Here is a 20,863-nt window from a genome sequence, read left to right as displayed (position 1 = left end):
TAGTTTGAGATTTCAAAAAATAATGATTTTAATTCCTAAAATCAGCAGGAATTAAGGATATTCTATAATCAGAGTTATGCTATTCAAAGAGTCAAACCTGAACTTTGTTAGTCAGATCATACTTAGAGATTCATTTGGGGTCTTAAATGGGCATTTTGATAAGTGAAACACAGATACAATATTTGTTTGACTCCTAAATGAATCACAGATATCTCTACACCAAGCATGAATATGGTAAGCAGAAAAAAAGAAGCTATAATGGCTCTGTATAGTCTGGCAGGCTCAAAGCAAAGTAAGAGCTGATTGATCAATTTCATAAATGTCCAGTGTCTACAGAAGCAGAAAAACAGAGTGGCCTGCATAAGAGGGCGTGTTTGGTGACTCATGATAAAATGACTCAGCATATCAGTATTATGAGCCTGTTTCATACCTATGATCACTACAATCAACAGACGTATGAGGAAATGGCTTATCCATGGTTACAAAGGTGGTTTCAAAACAATTCATACTTGTATGACAACAAACAGATTTGTAGTCATACATTCAAAAAGTTATGCTATATGAATATGAAAAAAGTGTCATTCTTCAGTAAAAACTGGAAACATCATGATAAAGATAAATGTTTAAATGATAATAGGCTTACTGTTATCATCCTGTGCCATGTGACATTGTTGCAATAATGTCAAACAATGGCACAGGTGTCTTTCTTTATCAGCTACTCAGGCTTTGTCTGTGACTCAGCCAATCAGAACAGAGGAAAGGGAATCTATTTCATCAAATAAAATCACCATTACAAAAATCCTATGTAAAGCATCTAATCTTGTTTACCTGTTACAGATATTGTACATTGAACATTAGGTGTCTATAGTTTGTAAACCAGCGTATCATTTCTATTTTTACTCTGCAACACCAACATGAAGGACCTCTGCTGGTTCACTGCACAAAAAGTGTTGTGTATTACTTTGGAGTGAGATTTTATATACTCCAAACAACATATAATCTTGGTTTCTTGTCAAAGCAATATACTATATATTGTAAGAGCATTATCTTGCACCATACTAGGCCTATATGTTGTTGTTTGTTTGTTTTGTTTTTTTGTTTTTTTTTGGTATGTCCTGGCCATACCTTGAAAAACTTGGTGGTAGGCCCCTGGACAGGTCTAAGCTGGGCCCCATCAAACCCCCTGTTCATCCCTCTCTCTTTGCATTGAGTCATACACCAGGATGCTACATGACAAGGTTTGCTGTGTGGTGATCTGATTATACATGAATAAATGATGTAAGCATAAAATACTAATAACAGGGATCTTAAAGTGAAATTTTGATACAGAGCACCTCTTTGAGGCTGGGACTCAAGGTCCAATCAGGCCTTCATCATGTCACTTGGCACTTTGCTTCAGTAGTGCACATTACCATATTCCCAAAGTCTACATCAGGCCTTTTGGTGGGGCCTGTAGGGATCTGGGGCCCAAGACAGTTGACATTTGCCTGGTTGGTAGTCAAACTTTGGCTCTGGCCTGTGAGTGCAGTACTTGAAAAGTGTGTTAGAAATGTTCATAACCATGTACCACTTCATAACATATCACCACTATATAAAAAATAGCCTTAGCCTTGGATGTTTGAGGTGTAAACCCCATATTGCCTGACTGTAGGGCAATGAGGCTGTGCTGTCATTTTCTCTGGGCTGCCAGGGTCGTTACATCACTCTGTGAAGACACGCCTTTTTGGGTGGTGACACAACCAAAGGGAAAGTGCTCGGAGGGGGAGGGGTGTCCCGTCGGCAGGCACACAGACAGCAGGCAGCAGCTGCAGCGAGAGGACCCGGTACCGCTACTCTGCATTAAAACATTCATATTACGACTTTTAGCTCCCGAAACAGATAGGACAGCAACACACACACGACATCTAAAATGGTAGATCGCGAGCAACTGGTGCAGAAAGCCAGGCTGGCTGAACAGGCAGAGAGGTATGATGATATGGCTGCTGCCATGAAATCGGTAAGTAGGCTTCCTCTGTAATGACCTTTCTCTTTTGAACCTTTTTTTAAATTTACATGTGTGCGTGTTTATGAGGAAATGTGTAAAAGCTAGTTTACCTAGCATTAGGTCAGTAATACGCAGACAGGGGGAGTGTGCCTCTGTGTCAGAGCACATTTTGGCTTAAGCGGATAAGCCACACAAAATTGGTGTATGAAAGTTCTGATTAAAGACGACATTTATGAGAAAGACATCACTGTGAGCATGATAAAGGAAAGCTATAGTGGGATTTGGGCAGCATCATTTGGAACTGGACTGCGAGGCCCGTAAAGCCTATGTTCACATTTCACCAGGCATTTCAGACGTATTAGTTACATGGTTTGGACTTATTGAGGTCCAGTTGAAATGATTAATTCGCAGTAAATGTACCGGTTCTGTCGGCGGCGTGTTGCGCTGGATTGTGGTTGTCTGAAATGCGGACTGTTTGATCTTGGGGCGGTGCCTTTCGCCCAGGCTCCTGTATAAACGGCCGGGCTGCTCGGCTGCAAAAGGAACCAAGAGGAGGAAATAAGGCGCAAAAATGACGCCAAGACGTGATTTAATCGTCTGTCAGCAAATGAGGGCTCATCAGTGAAAGAGTATGAAAAGAATCACGTCGAAAGATGCGCATACTGGCGGAGCAGAGGACGGGCTAGGTGGTACCATGATGATGAGAGTGACATCGTTGGGCTGTGCTGGTGATGGTCGTGTTCCGGTTTACATGATGCTGAGCACCAAATATAACGAGCCATGGTTTTAGTGTGTAACACCACTTTTCTTTAGCTTGGCGTGGAGCAGCCAGACACTGTCCCCTCTTATTGCTAACACTGTTGGCGCATTGGAAAGAGCAATGTTGGCTGAAGGTTGATCGCAATCGATTTGCGCAGAAGCAGGCGCACAAACTACGGAGCGTTTCACCTTCCTCCAGACGTGGGTGTTGGTGGACGGACAGCTTTTCCAGAAAGCTCTGTAGATGTCATATTGCAGCAAATGGCTCGCTTTTTTTTGGTCCGCGAACTGTAGCATGACGGACCTGCCTGTATTAATCGATGCTGTGTAGCAACCGCATCCCTGCGTCCTCGACCTCTTCCAGCAGGTTCCCACACAGAGGCGTGCCGCAGCATCTGCCAAGATGCAGCACAGGCCCACCCGTAGTGCACCATTTCATAGGCAGCCTTTTTATCACAGCTTCACAAAGGCTGCATCTCACTATATCATCACTGTGTGGACAATACCGTCACACAGGAATGGACAGAGTGGCAGGGAAGTGTAGGAATAGTGTGACGTGAGGCAAGGCCCACTCTTCTTTATCTCACAGATTGGCCTTAATATCCTTGTGAAGGTTCATATCGTCTCTGTGGTCACTGATAGTGACTTCTAAGTGCTAATAAAAGAATTTCTAGTAGTCTATTTTATTTTATATTAAAAAGCCAGTAGTTTTGGTGCCATATTCCCATAATGTTCATATAAAAATGATCATAGATTTACTCTGCTAGTTTTTTTTTAAAGGAGTTGTACCTGTTTGCTTTTGTTAACAAGACTAGTCCTTTCAGCAGCAGCTTCAACAAATGCTCAAGCTTGGTTGTGTTTAAAAGCAGAGAAAGCAAAAATAACTGGAAGGTGCTTTTCCTACATCAGTTTCAACTCCAAGAGTCAACAAGTAAGCTGTCAGTGTGTTTAAAGGCCATAGTGTGCACTGCTCACTAGAACCAGGCTGTGGCGGTAATACCCAGAGGGGGCTGGGCTCCACCCCTCCCAATTTATGCCGAGTCAGGGAGAGAGAGCTGCCCCTCACCCAGCCAGTGTCTCTGCAGCACTGGGCAGCGGGGTGTGTCTGCTGCCTCGCCCATCATTTGAGGGGAATCCCTTGCCACTGCAGACATGGTAACCGGCGCGCCGGTGGCAACAGAACCAAATACCCAGGATCACAGAACACGACGCTGCACCCATCCTTGGGGAGGACTGTAACGCCTCATAGTCAGGAACCAGGCACAACCATGTTGATGGGCTGCTTTATTTTCACCACCGCCCTTGTGAGATTATAGTGAATTATCACAACAGCAAGTTTCGCTGTCAGTCACGTCTACTGCATCAATAACTGAGTCCCTCATTTCTGTAAGGAGAAATCAGGGACAAAGAAATCAGATTTATTGAATGTAAAAGTTATTCTGATTATCTGGGACAGGCTTTTCTATCAGAAAGCAGGGTTTTACTTTTTAATTTCATACCAACAGGAAATGAGACTCATGGTTAGTGCTCGAATGTTATTTGTCATTTTTACATCAAACAAAAATGTTCTTGCAGCAGGTCATTGTCAGGTCTCCCATGTTTTCCCCACATCATTTTTAGGAGCTGTTTGTGACCACAGATTTGAGAGCAGCCTCAAATTCTGCTTGTCCTTTTTCTGTCTGTTGTGGACAGCTATGAGCTAGGAGTGTAAGTAACTATATAACTGATCAGTTACACAGACGCAGTTGCAGATCAGATTAGCCACAGTTGTATCACTGTTGTGCGAGCTGCTTTAATCTACAGAGCATAAAATGTTATGTGTGGGTCTCCAGCCTGCATTATATTTGCAATGAGCGTCTATTACCCTCAAGGGTTATGAAATAGAACTAGGACATTTAGACTTTTGAAAGAATAAGCCAGATGCAAAACTGACACACTCCCCATGTCATCAGAAATACATGACACAAAATGCCATCCATTTCTTCTCTGCAGTGTGTAACTGCATCTTATACTTAGACTGTATATATTAGGAAATATACATGCAGTGAGGATGATGAGGAGGAGTAAGATTGGTTTTAAAGTGTTTTTTAAGGTGTGACTGCAAATATTGAATATTCATGTCAGAAGATCTCAGTACTACAGTATGCATATTTAATGAAACTGACATCATAATACCCACATGGGCACAGTTCCCCAGCCCTTTGATACAGTAATGATTCATTCTTAAGGGCTGGTCTAATAAACCTAAATCAGTGCACTAATTTCAAGAAATACATTTCCAATGTTCTCTTCAAAAGAATCTCTTCAGAGACCACATCAGTGTCTTTGCATGTTGTAGCCCAGGCACTAAAAAACCATGAGCATTTTATTTTCTCTAGGAGAAACAGATTGTGATTTTCGACTTCATAGGCTGCCTGTTCTAGCCATTCATTTTCATTCACCATTCAAATCAACATGTAGAGACAAAAAGGTCACACACAGATGTTCAAAACGACATTAGATGAAATCCCAATCTTGATCATCAAAGCAGGGCAGTGTCCAGTTCAAGTTAGATCCAAGTTAGGATCGAGGTCAAGAAACGATTCTGAATTATGCTCGTTGCCCTTTTCAGACCAATCACAGCTGGTTTGACCCGTTTCATAAAACGATGCAGAAAATCAACATCTGACAGCGACTTAGGAGATCATTTTTGCCTTTGTGTATAGTTTATACTCTGCTGCCCCACCATATGTAACCATATCAAATAACTAACCATTGAAGTAACCCATGATTATTATTCAACACTACTGCCAATGTTCTCTAATAACATTCTCTAATTTGGCCTCAGACCACGTCATACCAGAGCTACAGTAATGGCCAATTAAAGTCATAATTACAGATAAAAACTGGTCTTTTTTGTATGTCATGACCATGGGAATCTTTCCCATCTCTACCATTCTTCCCATATGACGTGAACATGACTCGATCATTTTGAGTCAGCTTTGACACACATCCAGCTGGAGAGCTTACTTCTTTGTCTCAGGAAGTGCATGGCACAGAGAGCCAGGGTGTACATCACACTTAATGAACTGAATGCTTTAATCTTCCATGGAAGTTTGTTCAATGCATTAACAGATACACTGTGCTGCAGCTGCTCCATACGTATGTTTAACGCTGACTATGTCATATAGTATTTTTATCACAGATATAATATAGTCCCAGGCCATATGCTCTGTATCTGTACCAGTAGTAAGTGATTCTGGAGGTCCCACAGGGTCCAACACACAAATGTTGCGGGTGTGGGTGGGATTGAGCGGTCAACATCTTTCACTGCAGGATGACTGCAGAAACGTAATATATAAAAATATGACAGGCTATTACTGTTAGACCTATCTATTTACTGTAAATGCAGCGTATGGAACTGTGCACCACAAAATCCTGAAATAAAGCACCAACCACCGACTATTAGTTTCTCCTGTAGGCGGTTACATTTAAATGTCAATAACATTAATTTGCCAGAAAAACACCATCACTAATACTCTGAAGTCTGACACTCCAGCATCTGATTTGTCTGTTGCTACGGGAAACAACATAAGTTAGAAGAAAAACAAGGACTTGAGCCATAATATTTTTAACCACCTTGAATTCTCTCCACTTAAATCAAAATCCTTGGGCCACCTGTGTCTTATTTTTGCAGCAGGACACATTTTCAATTGAAAGCATTGTGTGCAGGAATAATCAAAATCTCCACAGGAGTGGGTGTGAGTGGGACGGTGCATCTTGTGGGAGATATCTTCAAGATCAAGTGAGATTTATAGTCTCAAAATGTGCCTCTGATGTGAATGGAAGACTGAGGTTTTTTTTTTAAATTTGACACCTATGATGAGCCTCTTTTTAGATACAATCAGTGTGCTAAACTAGGAAATGGGGTTATAGCCCCAGAAAATGTCTGTCTTTTCTCACTCTTCATTTCCTGTTCTAGTTCATCTTCATCATCCTCATCTCACAGTGTTTGTCCGGGGGGCATAGAAAGCATCAAACTTTTATTTCTTTATTTCTGAAGCGTGAACACCCCCTTAAATCTCAGTCCAATTATGAATACAGCCAGTGTCATCTCAGGACATTTCAGGATGTCCCGAAATGTGTTTTGACTCAGTGGTGACTCACAGAGGCACTACGAAAAACACCCACCATAGCCACCTACACACACTATAATCAGGTTCATTTCACAGCATCTAAGAGCCTCACAGAACTGAACTTAGTGATGTTCCTCTCCAAGTTCAACAGTGCCTCATTATCTTGTACCATCATTTAGTTGCTCTCATGTCTGTTTTTCCTTTTGCTTACTCACTTTCAGTAAGTTCAGGGACTTGAATGCAAGCATCATTATAAGGCATCACACTGTTTCTTACCTGTAGTTGTATTATAGTTAAAAAGAAAGAAAGGACAGGTAAGAGAGGAATAACTACAGATCATTTATGCATTCATGTTCAATGTATTTTTTCCTCATAGAACATTTGCATAGACACTTTATTAAATATATATTAAATTGGGCAATCCATACATTCATGTATCCTTGCTAGCAGTCTTTCCTTTCACACTTTGCCCAGTTTCCTTTTGTTTTACTACCACCATTTCTTATGCTGAATACCACTGGATAAAACATTACTCTATAGCACTGCTAGTGGTCAAAAACTCCACAGAGTGCCTTTAAAGGCACCTCTATGTTGTGTGATTTTTGGCTGGCTGAAATGTAAGTTGACTCTCTTGAGAGAAACATGATAAAATCTAGTGGTCCTAGGTCGCACAGTGAGACACATCGACAGTGACAGTTTTGGACCTCTGGTGACCAAAGACAGACCACCAATCAGAATTCAATGTGAAACGATGCAGAATACACCAGCGAATTGTGTAAATGTTGTTTTTGAACGAAAGTTTAGCAAAAAACATACAAAAAAAATAAAACAAACAAACAAAAAAACACATCGCATTTTCCCCTAGCCACAACCAGGTCCACACTCTCCTTATCCTCTTCATTTCTTGTGGTTTTTTAGTGTTTTTCAATCAGATACGTGCAAACTCATTTCAAGGACATTAACCTGTTACACCAACTGGACTGAGAATTTAGGGCAATTTCCCGTCTTAACGCCCACCTCAAAATCAATTTCAACATTCAAACAAGATTCTATTGGATGAGATGTGGCAGCAGTGTCTGCCAATATCCAGTACTCACAGATGTTGAGTAACTGTAAAATTGTCTTATACAGAGACACAGCCGCTCCTTAGTGTCCCATTCCTTCAGTAATACTGTAGTAGTGACAGTGACACAATCACGAGAGCACAGCAATGCTTTCTAGGTAGTGGTGTAGTCAGCAAGGACTCTGGGCCAAACAAGGACACTGTTCTACCATCTTAAGCCTGGGTTTTAATTTTTTTTTTAGAATTTCTACACTATTTTAATTTTTGCTATCATTATCTTCATGCAGTGAAATGTCACTTGACGCTGTGGTTGAAGTTGTTCTATTATTGTTGCATTATTACTTTGGCATCGTGATGAGGGTTATTTGTTATACGGGGATTTCATGCACCTGAATGAGTTTACAGGGTTATTAAGTGGGAAGACGTAGGAAGTATGGAAAGAGTGATTTTGACAAGATCTGGTTTCCTAGAAGATGGCGTGAAACATCATCCTGTGGCCCAGAGACAGCCTGTGACCAAGTATTAGTAATACAATTACCCAATAATCTCAGTACCGTCATTGTCAGTAATACTATTAGTCAATATGAGATGAGACTGTAGTGACAGCAAACTGAGATCTGGAAGTGAAGAATTTACAGAAAACTCAACAATGTCATTTATTTTTATTCACCTAATGTGAGTTTATGGTTGTTACATAATCATTTTATTGTGTACAAATAACAGTATAATTTTATATTCAGTCAGATTTTTCTGTGTTGTCATAGATGTGAATGGGTGTCATAACCCATCTTTGACCTCGGAAAACACATCTGTCTTTGACAGCTAAGCAGGAAAGAATGTGGGCTGAACATGACAGTTTTATATTATAAACCCATTATATTTTTTAATAAGCCTTTACTTACCCACAGTAACATTTGAAACATGCACCAGCATGCAACAGGGCAATTTTTTTATTTTCACTTTTGGTCTTTTTCTTTTTTTTAAGCCACTGCAGAGTACAAACAGAGAGGCCCCAGCTTACATTAACTAGTGTTTGGTCTCCCTCCATACCAGTCCAGTCGCCTAATTAGGTCTACACATCTTTCTCATTCCTTTTGAGTGATCAGCCTTATGTGTGTCTTATTTCTGGATATCAGATGTAATCACAGAAAACCTACTGTTGTTTGTGGTAGCGTAGCAACAAAGAGCTACCTGAAGCTCCCTCTTCACCACCATTACTAAGACATGCACATACCCTGCCTCGCGTCCCTCTTTTCTTAGTACCAGGCTCTTTGTAGCTAAACCAGCAAGTCCTATTCACACTGCCAGTGACGTCAGGTGGTCTACGGTGCCTTTGTGCTCCGCTGCCAGAAAGAGGGTCAGCAGGGGGGTTGTCACATCAGGTTAGGAGATTGGAGAGTGAGAGCAAATGAGCAAGAAAAAGACAGAAGGAAAGCGTTGAAGAAAAATCGAGAGCTGTTGGACTGTGGCAAGCCTTCATTATGTGAATTGTAACCTGTTAAATAGAAATGTTGTCTCTCCCCCCCCCCCCTCCACAAGCTCTTACTGTGTCTCTCCTGTGGATATTAATGGCCATGCAGAGAGCTGTCAAAGAGGAAGTTATTGATTGTCCTGCCTGGCCTTTGTTTGTATTAACACTTGTTTGGAAGTTTGACTGCCTTGTGTAAGGATGAGTCACGAGAGAGCAGGCGCAATTGATGAGCTTTATGGGTAGACAGAGCTCTATTGTCATCCCTGCACCACAGCTTCCGTCAGGGCTTTCTGCTCACCCTGCAGCCTTCTGAAACAAAGGCAGCCATGTTTTTACAGACGAGTTGTTTAGGCCTCATTTTTCTGACCTCTCTGTTGCTCCAACGCTGACCCACTCTTCTGGTTGCATTCGCTGTAGGTCAGATACTGGTTTACACAATTGTAATTTAATGGACTTAAGCACAGAGCAGTATAGAGCTGAGGCTTTGCTTCAGGAATGACTAATGGGGGGCAGGGTGACTTTCTCCTGGGCGAGAGTGGAGAGTGGGATCATTATGCACTGGATGCCATTTAACTGTTTGCCAGTAGAGGTAATGTTAGTTATGACAGCTGTAAATTTTACAACATTTTATGTAGAAACACTCCATAGTGAACAAACATAAACGTCCACCACCCTGCTGGAGGCTGCATTGTTCTTTATAATGCAAAACAAGGATGGAAAAAGACACTGATAATTTGACTGTTAGAGTCTATCTTATGTTAAGTTTAATCCTATTGCATGAAAGTCCACTCTCAATTTCATTGCTGTTTGGATGAAATTGGCCACCTTGGCTCAAAAGTTATCTTTTTGGCCAAGGTGGAAGGTTGGCAACAGAAGAAAATGCTGAGATACACTGGGGTGCCAGAGGTTTTTAAGTTCATGATAATCTGCCTTTTTAGATTGCAAGATTTTGGTGTAATTAAACCAGAAAATAAGCAAGGTTCAACATCTGGTGACCATAATTATCCACACACTAGAATCTACAGTCATATAAGCAACTTTGTGATTCTGTACCTACGCAAAATAGTACTTTGAGCTAAACACTAACATCAGCATGCTAACACCCTTAAAGTCACAGGGCTATAGTACTGATCTTTAGTAGGGAGAATTTACAAAGTTCAGACTTGTACTTTAGGCTGTTAGCATGCTAACATGCTAATTAGCAAATAGCACAAAAATGCAGCTATGGCTGATGGAAAATTTGTTAATTAATCACACAAATTAATCTACTGCCTGATAGGCAGCTCATCCAGTAGATACCAAGATATTCCACTGAATAAGTGAAAACTTATACCTTTCAGGAGAAGTCAGGGACCATGGCCATATCAGTACCAAATCTCATTCCATTTGATTCAGTTGTTGTCAAGATATTTCACGAATGTCAATCTCATGTTCACAAAAGTCTAAATGTGAGGGGATCTCCAAAATCAGTGGGCATTGACCTCTCAGGACCATGAATGTCTGTACAGAATTTAATGGAAATCCGTCCAGTAGTTGCTGAGATATTTCAGTCTGAATGAAAGTGGTGTACTGACTGATGTTGCCATCCAAAATGTCATGGACGTGCACTTATTCATATTCAAAGCTACAGAGCTGACAGTTTGATGGTGGTGAGGAAAACTAATGGATTCTTCCAAATGGAAATGGTTCATCCAGCATGGATGTGTTCAGTAAACAGATGGCTGACAAACCAACTGACTGACATCATCATCCTGCACGCCACAAAGGTTGAAACATGACAGAAGGGAAAAAGTCCTTCCAGGTTTCCCACTGTAGACAAGGTTTAAAGGTGGGATGGGTGGGCTGCATGTGTTCCTTGCTGATCTCGTGTGCCTTGCTGTAGGACTTTAGATATGAAGTGACTTGTTTGCACCTATCCCCACCCAGAGTGCTGCAGCTTTCTCCATACCATCAGCCATATCAGCATCCTTAGTATTAGCAGCTTGTGGCCAGAGTCTCCAGCAGAGATAATATGGTTCTCACAAAGCAGATTTTGCAGTCGCCATGGAAACAGGAGATTGCATCAGAGATTGCTCTTTGCCCTCCACTCCCTCCTTTATTGATGAGGATGGTCAGGTCTGCTGCTTTTGCTTTTATTTCTACTTTATGTATCACTGAGCACATAGAATTAAAGTGAAAGATGGATGTATACGTGCTGTATGTGAAGGTTTATGTATGCTGAGAATTAGTTTATCAGATGAGTACATGATTAGTCACACATTTGTGTCAGAGGAGACTGTACTAACAACTGCAACATGGATTAGCAGCTACTGTGTGCCTCTGGAGTCAAACCAAAGCAGAGTGACACAGCTGCTAGCTCATAGTGACTGCAATGCACCTCAAAGGTCACAGGATTAAGCTTTCCACTGTGTCAGTGTCCTTGAGCAAGACGCTGAGGCTCCGCCATGTGTCGGGGATGCTGCATAAACTCTTATCATGCAGTACAGCCTCTGAGGAGTAATTGTCCTACTGTGTGATTAAAAAGGTTCAAAAGTGACCCTAGTGCCCTTCTAACACTGTGGTAGGAGAGCATGATCTCACCGAAGTGGTTAGGAGAAACAGGATCATAACTGTTACTGTAATGAAGTAAAGTAATCCATCACTGTTGGGTGAGCTGACATGAAAATTTGTGAAGGCATTTATGGTCCCAAGAGGACAGATCCTGTTGACTTTTTCTCTCAGCTCCAGAAAGTGGTTGACTTGTGAGTCAAGTATCTCAAACTGTTGGGTGGATTGACATTCCCATCAACCTCAGCTGTACTGTGTGATTAGACCTAATTATCAAATGTTAGCATGTTAAGAAGCTAAACTAAGTGAACATAGTATACCTGTTAAACATGACCATGCATTATTTTTGTGAACAGGTTAGCGTGCACATAGTTTTTATTATTTTATAGTTTTGAATGAAGGTACAGCAACAGTATCATCAATACTGACAAAAGGATCAGGCCTCTGTATATACATTTATATATACAGAATTTATAGGGAACAAAGGAACAGTCACATCTGTGTTAAACCCACAGTATAGTTTCATGTTGACCAATATGGTGTTCAATAAAGGCATTGTGAAGAGCAGTTCCACGTGATTGGTTGGGGCCCTCTGCTTTGGTATGCTCATGGAACTGAATTCTGTGCTGAAAAAGAAAGTAACAACAGGCTTTATACTCAGAAAAGGCCTGTAAAGATGCATCTACTGCACAGTCCCAGTGGGGTATAAAGGATTAAATCCTCTAGCCAGACACAGGCCTGTCAAAACAAAACAAAACCAGCTTTCAGACCTGCAGACAGCCAATCAGGAGTCACCTCAGGGGATGATGTCAGTGTGTGGAGGTGTGGTTTACTCTGCTGGATGCAGTGACTGTTGTCTTGGGTGTTGTAGAATTTGTCCGGAGCCATCTGTGACAGTTTCTGGAGTTGTAGCTTTGTATTGCCTTACTTTTTTTTTTCGTCATGTACCTCGTGGTCACTGTAGCTGGACATGTGCACAGAGGCTTTAATAGTTTTTGGAGTGTGTGTGAGTGCGTGGAGTTATATTTTATTGAACATTTTACAAGTTATAATGGTCCTGTTGTCATATTTCAGACATATTCTCACATATTTGACATAAATAAGACAAATGAAGTAACAAAAACACATGCTAATGCCTGCATATTCTTTCTTTCTTCTTTTTTTTTTTTTAGGTCACAGAGCTGAATGAAGCACTATCCAATGAGGAGAGGAACCTGCTCTCTGTGGCCTATAAGAACGTGGTTGGGGCAAGGCGTTCATCCTGGCGTGTCATCTCCAGCATTGAGCAGAAGACGTCGGCCGATGGAAATGAGAAGAAGATCGAGATGGTGCGAGCCTACCGGGAAAAGATTGAGAAGGAGCTGGAGGCCGTCTGCCAGGACGTTCTCAACCTCCTTGACAACTTCCTGATCAAGAATTGCAACGAAACGCAGCACGAGAGCAAAGTGTTCTACCTGAAGATGAAGGGCGACTACTACCGCTACCTGGCCGAGGTGGCCACGGGGGAGAAGAGAGCCTCGGTGGTGGAGTCCTCCGAGAAGTCTTACAGCGAGGCTCACGAGATCAGCAAGGAGCACATGCAGCCCACCCATCCCATCCGCCTGGGCCTGGCTCTCAACTACTCCGTCTTCTACTACGAGATCCAGAACGCCCCCGAGCAGGCGTGCCACCTGGCCAAGACCGCCTTCGATGACGCCATCGCCGAGCTGGACACCCTCAACGAGGACTCCTACAAAGACTCCACTCTCATCATGCAGCTGCTACGAGACAACTTGACGCTGTGGACGAGCGACCAGCAGGACGACGAGGGAGGAGAGGGCAACAACTAAAGAGTCCAAAACCTCATTCTGCCAAAACAACACAACACGCGCGCTCACAAATGATGACAAAATAATAATAATAGTTAAAAAAGTTCTTAGAAATTAAAAAAAAGGGAGGGTGGGAGGGGGTGGTGGAACATCGGCGGCCAATTTAGCTGATGATACTAACGCGGCTGCTGTTCTTTATTTTTCCACAAATTAAAAGTGAAAAAAAGTAGGAGGAGGGAAGACAATTTTAGTTTGAGAAATAACCTACAATTTAAAAAAAATAAAAATAAAAGAATGAACCCCCTCCTTGATAGCCTCTGCAGCATTTGCCAAAATACCACTTTAGAAGCAAGAGGTATGTCATTCATCACAGTGTGACCATTGGGTAACGATACCTTCACACTGGCAGAGACTGGTCTTATCGCGCAAATGAAGCTGAGCTGTCTTATTGTATTTGGTGAGGGGAGGAGCATTCAGAAATTGAGTTCCGATGCTTGAGCAACAAGAAAATAGAGAGTTACCTTGAATGCTATGGCCTTGCTTAGTGAGAGAGAAAGACAGACCGGGAGAGAGAGAGAGAGAGAGAGAGAGAGTGAGTGAGAGAGCAGATGGGTTACAGAGATGAAGATGGGCTTTTACAGGTGTCGAACTTCATCGTGTGACTTCAAATGTACCCGACATCTTTAGTTGCACCACACTGCGATTGCTGAGTGAGAAGCAGGTTGTTTCTGTTATTGAAGATAACATAAAAAGATGTTTTTGTTTGCTTTGTGTCAGGTGTGTGTCCAGCTCAGTCACACAGTCATACTGTACCTAAAAATACAAATTCATAAAGTAAAGTTAGTGCAGCTTGTCCCTCTCATGTGCTGATGTGCTTTATTGAATAAATTAACTGTTTTTGGACACCTAATTCTTATTGTCAGTATTGTTGTTGCTATGACAACTACTATTGGGTCCTCAATGCTTCTAGGAAACAATTTGATTCACAAAAATCCAGATAGCAAAATAAAATGAATGGACATTTTAAACAAATGTGGTGATTATGAAATTTATAAAACTATAAGTGAGTCCACCCTTATTCTCTAGTTATGCTATCTTCATAACAAACAGTAGGATCTCTGAAATGGCACCTGGAACCACAGACTCGATTCGTGAACTAAGTACAATTTGTGGATAGAGCACATGCAATGTTAAGTGGAAGCTCTAAAAGCAGATTTGAGGTTTGTGGATTTACTTTGTCTTCAGTTTCTTCTTGGTCAAGAAATGCACTTGCCTATTATACTGTTTCTTCAGTGTAAGATGATAACTGCTCCAATATTCTCCATAATACAATATTGTGCATGCTGGTGATGTATTTATACAGTAGCTTCAATTTATTAACTTATACTGTAGATGTTATGTATTCATATGAACATGGAATTAATAGACCTTAATCGGATTATTTTCTATTTATTTCTTTTTATTGCAATTGTTAGCTAGACCTTATTTTAATCTGTGTTTTCTTTACTCCATTTGCTGAAGTACGCTATACCAAAACAGTGATTGTTAACAATAAATTGATCTGTTACGGACATTGCTATGGTGACATGCAGTTCTTGGCAAGGGTGACAGAAAGTGAGGAAAACATATCGGCTTGTGAGTGAGTCAGTGGGAGTCTTCAGATGTTCTCAGATTATTAGTCACACGAGCAAAGCATGATAGTTACAATACTGTGAATAAAGTGACCAGTAAAATGCTGGAAAATTCTTTACACTTGCTGTTCAGTAAACACAACCCAAGTGAAATTCTCTGCCATGAAGGAAAGATCTCATGTATCAGTGAGGACCCATGGTGGAGGAAGGATAGAAGTATATTACATTAGTGGATTATTACTGAAGAATTAACAGTTCAAAGGTCCATCTTCCACCATAGGTATTTTTACTCATTTTTCCTTATTAGGGCAGAGAACACACGGACAGAATGAGCTCAATCAATATCTCTCACTATCCTGTTGGTTATGTTGTCAGACAAGTTAAGTTACTACAACTACTGCTGTTAAATGTATAAATAAATTGTCATGAAATAGAAGTATAACATAGCATAAATTGAAAACATAAGAAGTTCTTCAAAACTGTACTTACATAATCTACTTGAGTAAATATACATACAGTTATTTTCCACAATGTTGGTGGTCAACTTGGTTCCAAATGCACCTGTTAGATACAGCTGTCCCAGAAGTGACAGCATATACGTCCTACATATGTAGGACTGTGTGCAACACTGTGTAAGGAAGTATTTGCAGCTCATTAACCCCACAAGGATGTGTGCATTTTAAGAATCACTGGGATCTGTCTTGTTACAGCAGAGAACAGCTGTTTGGAAGTTCAACAGTTCCTTAAAACAAACTTCGAGTAAATAGAAGCTTCGAGTAGCCATTACGTAACGTGTTAACAATGAAATCACATAATGAGACTTGATGATCAACGTTATAAATGTCTGTTTCCTGCTATGAGCAAAAACACAGCATTGTATGCCACATACAGATACATGTTACCTAAAAAGAAGACGCAGAGGTGGGGTATTCAGTATACTGTAGATCCAAAAATATATATTAGACCATGCGTAATATCCTGTTGTCTTTGGTCTATACATCTCCATGCCTCCATGTTTCTGCATTTCTGGCTCCTGGTTTATCTTACCTGATTATTAACAGTCAGCCTCATCAGGCAGATCCTGTTCACAGAGGTCAGGGGAGGCTGCTCTACTAATCTGCAAATACAGAAATCAGTGCACTGTGATAGAGATGACTGGTTTGTTTGCCTCTGTCCTGCTTACTGATTATTTAGGGATGAATTAATTGCTATTGTGACACTACTTAGCCTAAAGGTCTAGAGCTAAAGCTAACAGGTCCCAGGTTATGACAGTGGTATTGGGTTCCATGTGTGTCTCAAACATATCATTATATCATAAATGGACTAGGCTGGTTACTTCTAATAAAACAAGAATTAGAATAATAACAGTGGATTCTTCCTAACATGGCCTTAACCTGGAGGGCCCTTGGGCAGAAAATTGACAATCTGACAATTGATTGATATTTGTAAGTTATTTTTAAAGCAAAAATACCACAAATTCAGTGGGATTGAGGACTCCATCCATCCATCCATCCATCCATTATCAAGACCACTTGTCCTTGAGGGTCACGGGGGGCTGGAGCCAATCCCAGTTGACATTAGGCGAGAGGATTGAGGACTCATCATAGCTGATATTTCAACTTGTAATGTTCTAATGTCAAGCTGAAACAAATGTTAACCATCTGAGTTAGGAACTTCATTCAAGAAGATAAGGACAGTCTTCTACCATCAAACTGGTCCAAAAAAGGTGTGGGTAGTTATACTGTTCTTAACATTAATAGTCACAAACCTTCAACATAATATTTTCTCATTAAATGTCCATGCAGGTAAGTCACCTGAAAGAGAGAAAACTCTGAGCACAACTTACAGTTTACATTTCATCAAACCAGGAATGACTCCAGCCACAGAGGAAGGCCTAATTACTAGAAGCAGGTAATTGGTTGTAAGTCAGTCAACATCCTCACATATGATTGGACATCTCCTGGTCTAAGGTGCCGTCATCAGCCAATCCTGGTCCGTTGCTAAGGGGAAAAAAGCCCACCAACTGCTCTCATCAGTGCACTGCTCAGAGGTCCCCAACACACTCACTGAGGATATGAGACCTGTAGTATCTAGTTCATCATTTCTCATAAAAAATGATATGTTGACATTTAAGGAGGATGCAGCTTTAAAATTAGCTTTAGACGTTGTCAGATTTGGAACAAAGGTCATTTAAAAGATAGGTAGCATTTAACATGTACTGTAGGGTCACACAGCAGAGTAAGATTTATTTACATCTTCATCCATGTTTTTACATTAACTTGGCCTGCAGTCATCTCAGGTCAGGTCAGAACAGACTGCATGGTAAAGAAAATGTCATGGCAAAAAAATTCTGACTTCTAGTTCTAGTTCTAATCTGTTTGTCCGGACGTCATGAGGCGTCCCAGATGCACAGTCTATGAGACACTACACAGGACTGTCGCGCCCAGTGCACATATTTGTTCACAACACCCTGCATCTGTTGGGTCAGCATGGCTGATATCCTGTAGTCTGAACCTGTCTGAGGATAGATCTGAGTGACACAATGCTTTGGGTGAAGATAAAGCCAACAGTGATCTGCACTGGTTAAAAGATGAAAAGCTAATGAGCATCAGTAAATGGTTAGAGTGATTAGTGTTGTGTTTGTGTTGTAGTCAATTTGTGAGAATCTTTGTGAGAACTACTTGTTGTTGCCGAGCTGTGGAGTGTAACCCGCTCTGTCTCCAGCTGTTACTGTTGTTTCTTTTCTTTCTTTCTTTTTTTTTTTATCACTGTTAGACTTTGGTCTCTGTTCCTACTGTAGAAACAGTATATCAGCAGGCCTTATCAATGAACACAGCGTCTTGAGCCAGATCAGTGGTGGTAATTATTTAAGATGGGAAACTTTGTTGTTTCAGAGGACACACCTCCAGATTTTTACCAGTTAAAATGTGATAGGAAATAAGCTCAGTACATTAGCAATAAATCATAATGTCATTTTTAGTAATAGTGGGGACTATTTGCAGACTGCAGCTCTAATATCTATCATTTGTTAAATATTCCTGATACCTGTCATACTCACTCACTAAGAACATTTTGCTGAACTTCCTCTTCAATGAACTGTGGTGGTGATGACCTAAGAACGTCTCTGGAGGAGCTGGTCCTGTTCCAGCCTGAGTGCAGAGAGGATGTAGAGATCTGAGACGAGTCCAATCAGCAGCCTGCTCGCTAATGGTGCTTCACGTGAGGCAGCTCCCTGGTTTTACGGCCTGGATAGCTCCTGGATTGATGGGGATTGGCATGAATAATTTAGACCTGCATTATACTGGAAGGAAATGGTGACTCATTGAAGAGGAAAAGCTTAAATGCTAAGTGGTTTAGAGACTGCTGCCTCGTCTTAAGGCAGTGTCTGCCTGGCTTCCATGAATGGCAGAGCCTCCACTGAGCTCACTCAGTAGCAAATACAAGCACTGAGTACATATGACACTGCATACACATGCTGTCAATATAGATTGAATATAATGTTCAACTAATTTGCGTCTGTTTTAACAGATGTTTAGAAATCTCACACTATATTTTTTATTTGTTTGTATTACAGTCATGTTATTATCAAGCTAATGACAGCTGATAAGCAGCCTGTTAGTCACTACAGGTCTGGAACCATAGGGGGAAAAAAAAGGACCAGTCCACGTCCACTATCTACCCTGTGTAACTATACAACATGCTGGAGGCTCAGTGCATAGCAGAGCGCTCTATAAATAGATCTCCCCTGCAGCTTTGGAGTCAAGAGTAGAGTTAGTATGTGCATTAGTGGGCTGGCATGCAACATGAATGACTAGAAGTTGACAGGGAGGAAGAAAAAGAAGTGATGAAAACAACTGGCCACTCAGTACGTCACCAGTTGTGTTGCTACATCTTTCATTTCTCCCTGCAGTGACTGGTGATTAACTGGAGGGAGATGAACAGAAATACACGTAGAACTGGTTTCATACATGCAGCTGGACAGAGTATTGATTGTGACAGAGCACCCCAGCTCATATAGTGTGTTGATGTAATCATTTAAATGCTGCCCCTGGCCTAGTTATTCTATTTATATATGTTATTCTACCTAGACATGTCCTTGTAGACGTCCATGCGGTTTGACAATGTGCACAGGATCCATAGAATCCACCATGAAGAACACATTTATTTCCTCCTTGACAACACAAATAACAATGAAATAACATATGAAATAACACATAACACATAATAAGTCCTGTGTTCACATGGGCACACTAATGCAAATCTGTCTCTCAACTGGCTGATAAACTCACATGAATTTTTAATAACAGAAGATATAGGAAATGAATCAGTGCTTATGACATTTTGATTCATCTAACTGTTGTTAAGGCATTATGGCAGTGATGAAAACCAGAGTTCCTGTACAGTGTCAGCAACGCGTCACTGAAAAAACTGCTCATACTGAACATTCATAACTGCACCAGTCATACTATTTTCCTAAAGCCATAAATATAACAAATAGAGCATTTTTAAATGGTTTTCTCACTGTGCAGCAGTTGTATTAAAATATAGAATGTACCATAAACCTCAGTGGTGAACACGTAAATCCTAAATTTTCTGTAGTGTTTATTACTAATATATTGCAAACTGAAGGTTCTAAGTTGATGATAAACATGAATTTCAAGTAATTAATTTGTTGATCGAAAGAAAATAGACAGGACAAATTTGATAATCAATGAACTGTTTGATTTTGTCAAGTAAGAGAAAAATCAACAAACAAATAAACCTGGACTCCAGCCAGCCCATCATGCTTGTTCTTCACTATCTCATCTCATTTTAAAATGATTTACCTTTGGGGCTTAAGACATTTCACTCAGTATTGCATAAGTCAACCTCATGGTGGCATTAGAGGAAAAGTCAGGGGATTGCCAAAGTCAGTAGGATTCATTCCTTAGTTACTTTGAATGTCTGTAGACAATTTCATGGTAATCCATCCAGTAGTTGTTGAGATATTTCAGTCTGGACCAAAGGAGTGGACAGACAGGCTCTTGATCCACAGTGCTAACGTGGCTACAAAGTAGCCAAAGATTCATTAGTAATAAAACATCTATTAGTTGTAACTCCAGTATCATGCACTCACACACCTTTTGGCTCCAGCTGACTCCACAGTATTCTCACTCTCCACCAGCATCCCACTCCTGCTGGAACTGTTTTAAATGACCTTGCTCAGTCAAGAGTAAAGAGCAAGTCTCCATCAGTTATGTATCTATGTGTTCATGAATAATTCATGAGAGACCTTCTGTGTGATGGAGTTATGCAATGTTAGGAGTTATGACATATTTCAGTGCAGATGCACAGTAGAAATGGTCTTATCCCCGTGTACATATGACACCTATCTCATAGATCAACTGCCTTATCAGTTTTTCTCCACGTCATAAAGTACAAACCCACCACAGTGGTCCACTGATCAGGGGTCAGTATCAGGATGAATATCCCTCTTACATTGAGT

At 40.9% G+C, this 20,863-nt stretch overlaps 1 protein-coding gene across 1 annotated transcript; it reads left to right on the top strand.

Annotated features, from left to right (window-relative positions):
• Positions 1 to 1,744: 1,744 nt before the first annotated feature.
• ywhag1 (3-monooxygenase/tryptophan 5-monooxygenase activation protein, gamma polypeptide 1) lies at positions 1,745 to 15,320 on the top strand. Its single transcript, XM_018692380.2, has 2 exons — positions 1,745 to 1,996; positions 13,112 to 15,320. Exons 1-2 carry the CDS (start codon positions 1,910 to 1,912, stop codon positions 13,766 to 13,768), a joined length of 744 nt encoding a protein of 247 aa, XP_018547896.1. The 5' UTR covers positions 1,745 to 1,909; the 3' UTR covers positions 13,769 to 15,320.
• Positions 15,321 to 20,863: the final 5,543 nt, after the last annotated feature.

This window comes from Lates calcarifer, linkage group LG20, assembly GCF_001640805.2.
Source record: "Lates calcarifer isolate ASB-BC8 linkage group LG20, TLL_Latcal_v3, whole genome shotgun sequence".
Classification (NCBI taxonomy): domain Eukaryota; kingdom Metazoa; phylum Chordata; class Actinopteri; family Centropomidae; genus Lates; species Lates calcarifer.
The sequence above is the reverse complement of the archived record's forward strand: the minus strand, read 5'-3'. Positions and strand labels throughout refer to the sequence as shown.

Bases quoted from the DNA above. Each gene is read 5' to 3' on its own strand.
- ywhag1 (XM_018692380.2), top strand. From the start codon at position 1,910: ATGGTAGATCGCGAGCAACTGGTGCAGAAAGCCAGGCTGGCTGAACAG. The intron at 1,997-13,111 runs GTAAGTAGGCTT...TTTTTTTTTTAG, and splicing joins TGGCTGCTGCCATGAAATCG to GTCACAGAGCTGAATGAAGC.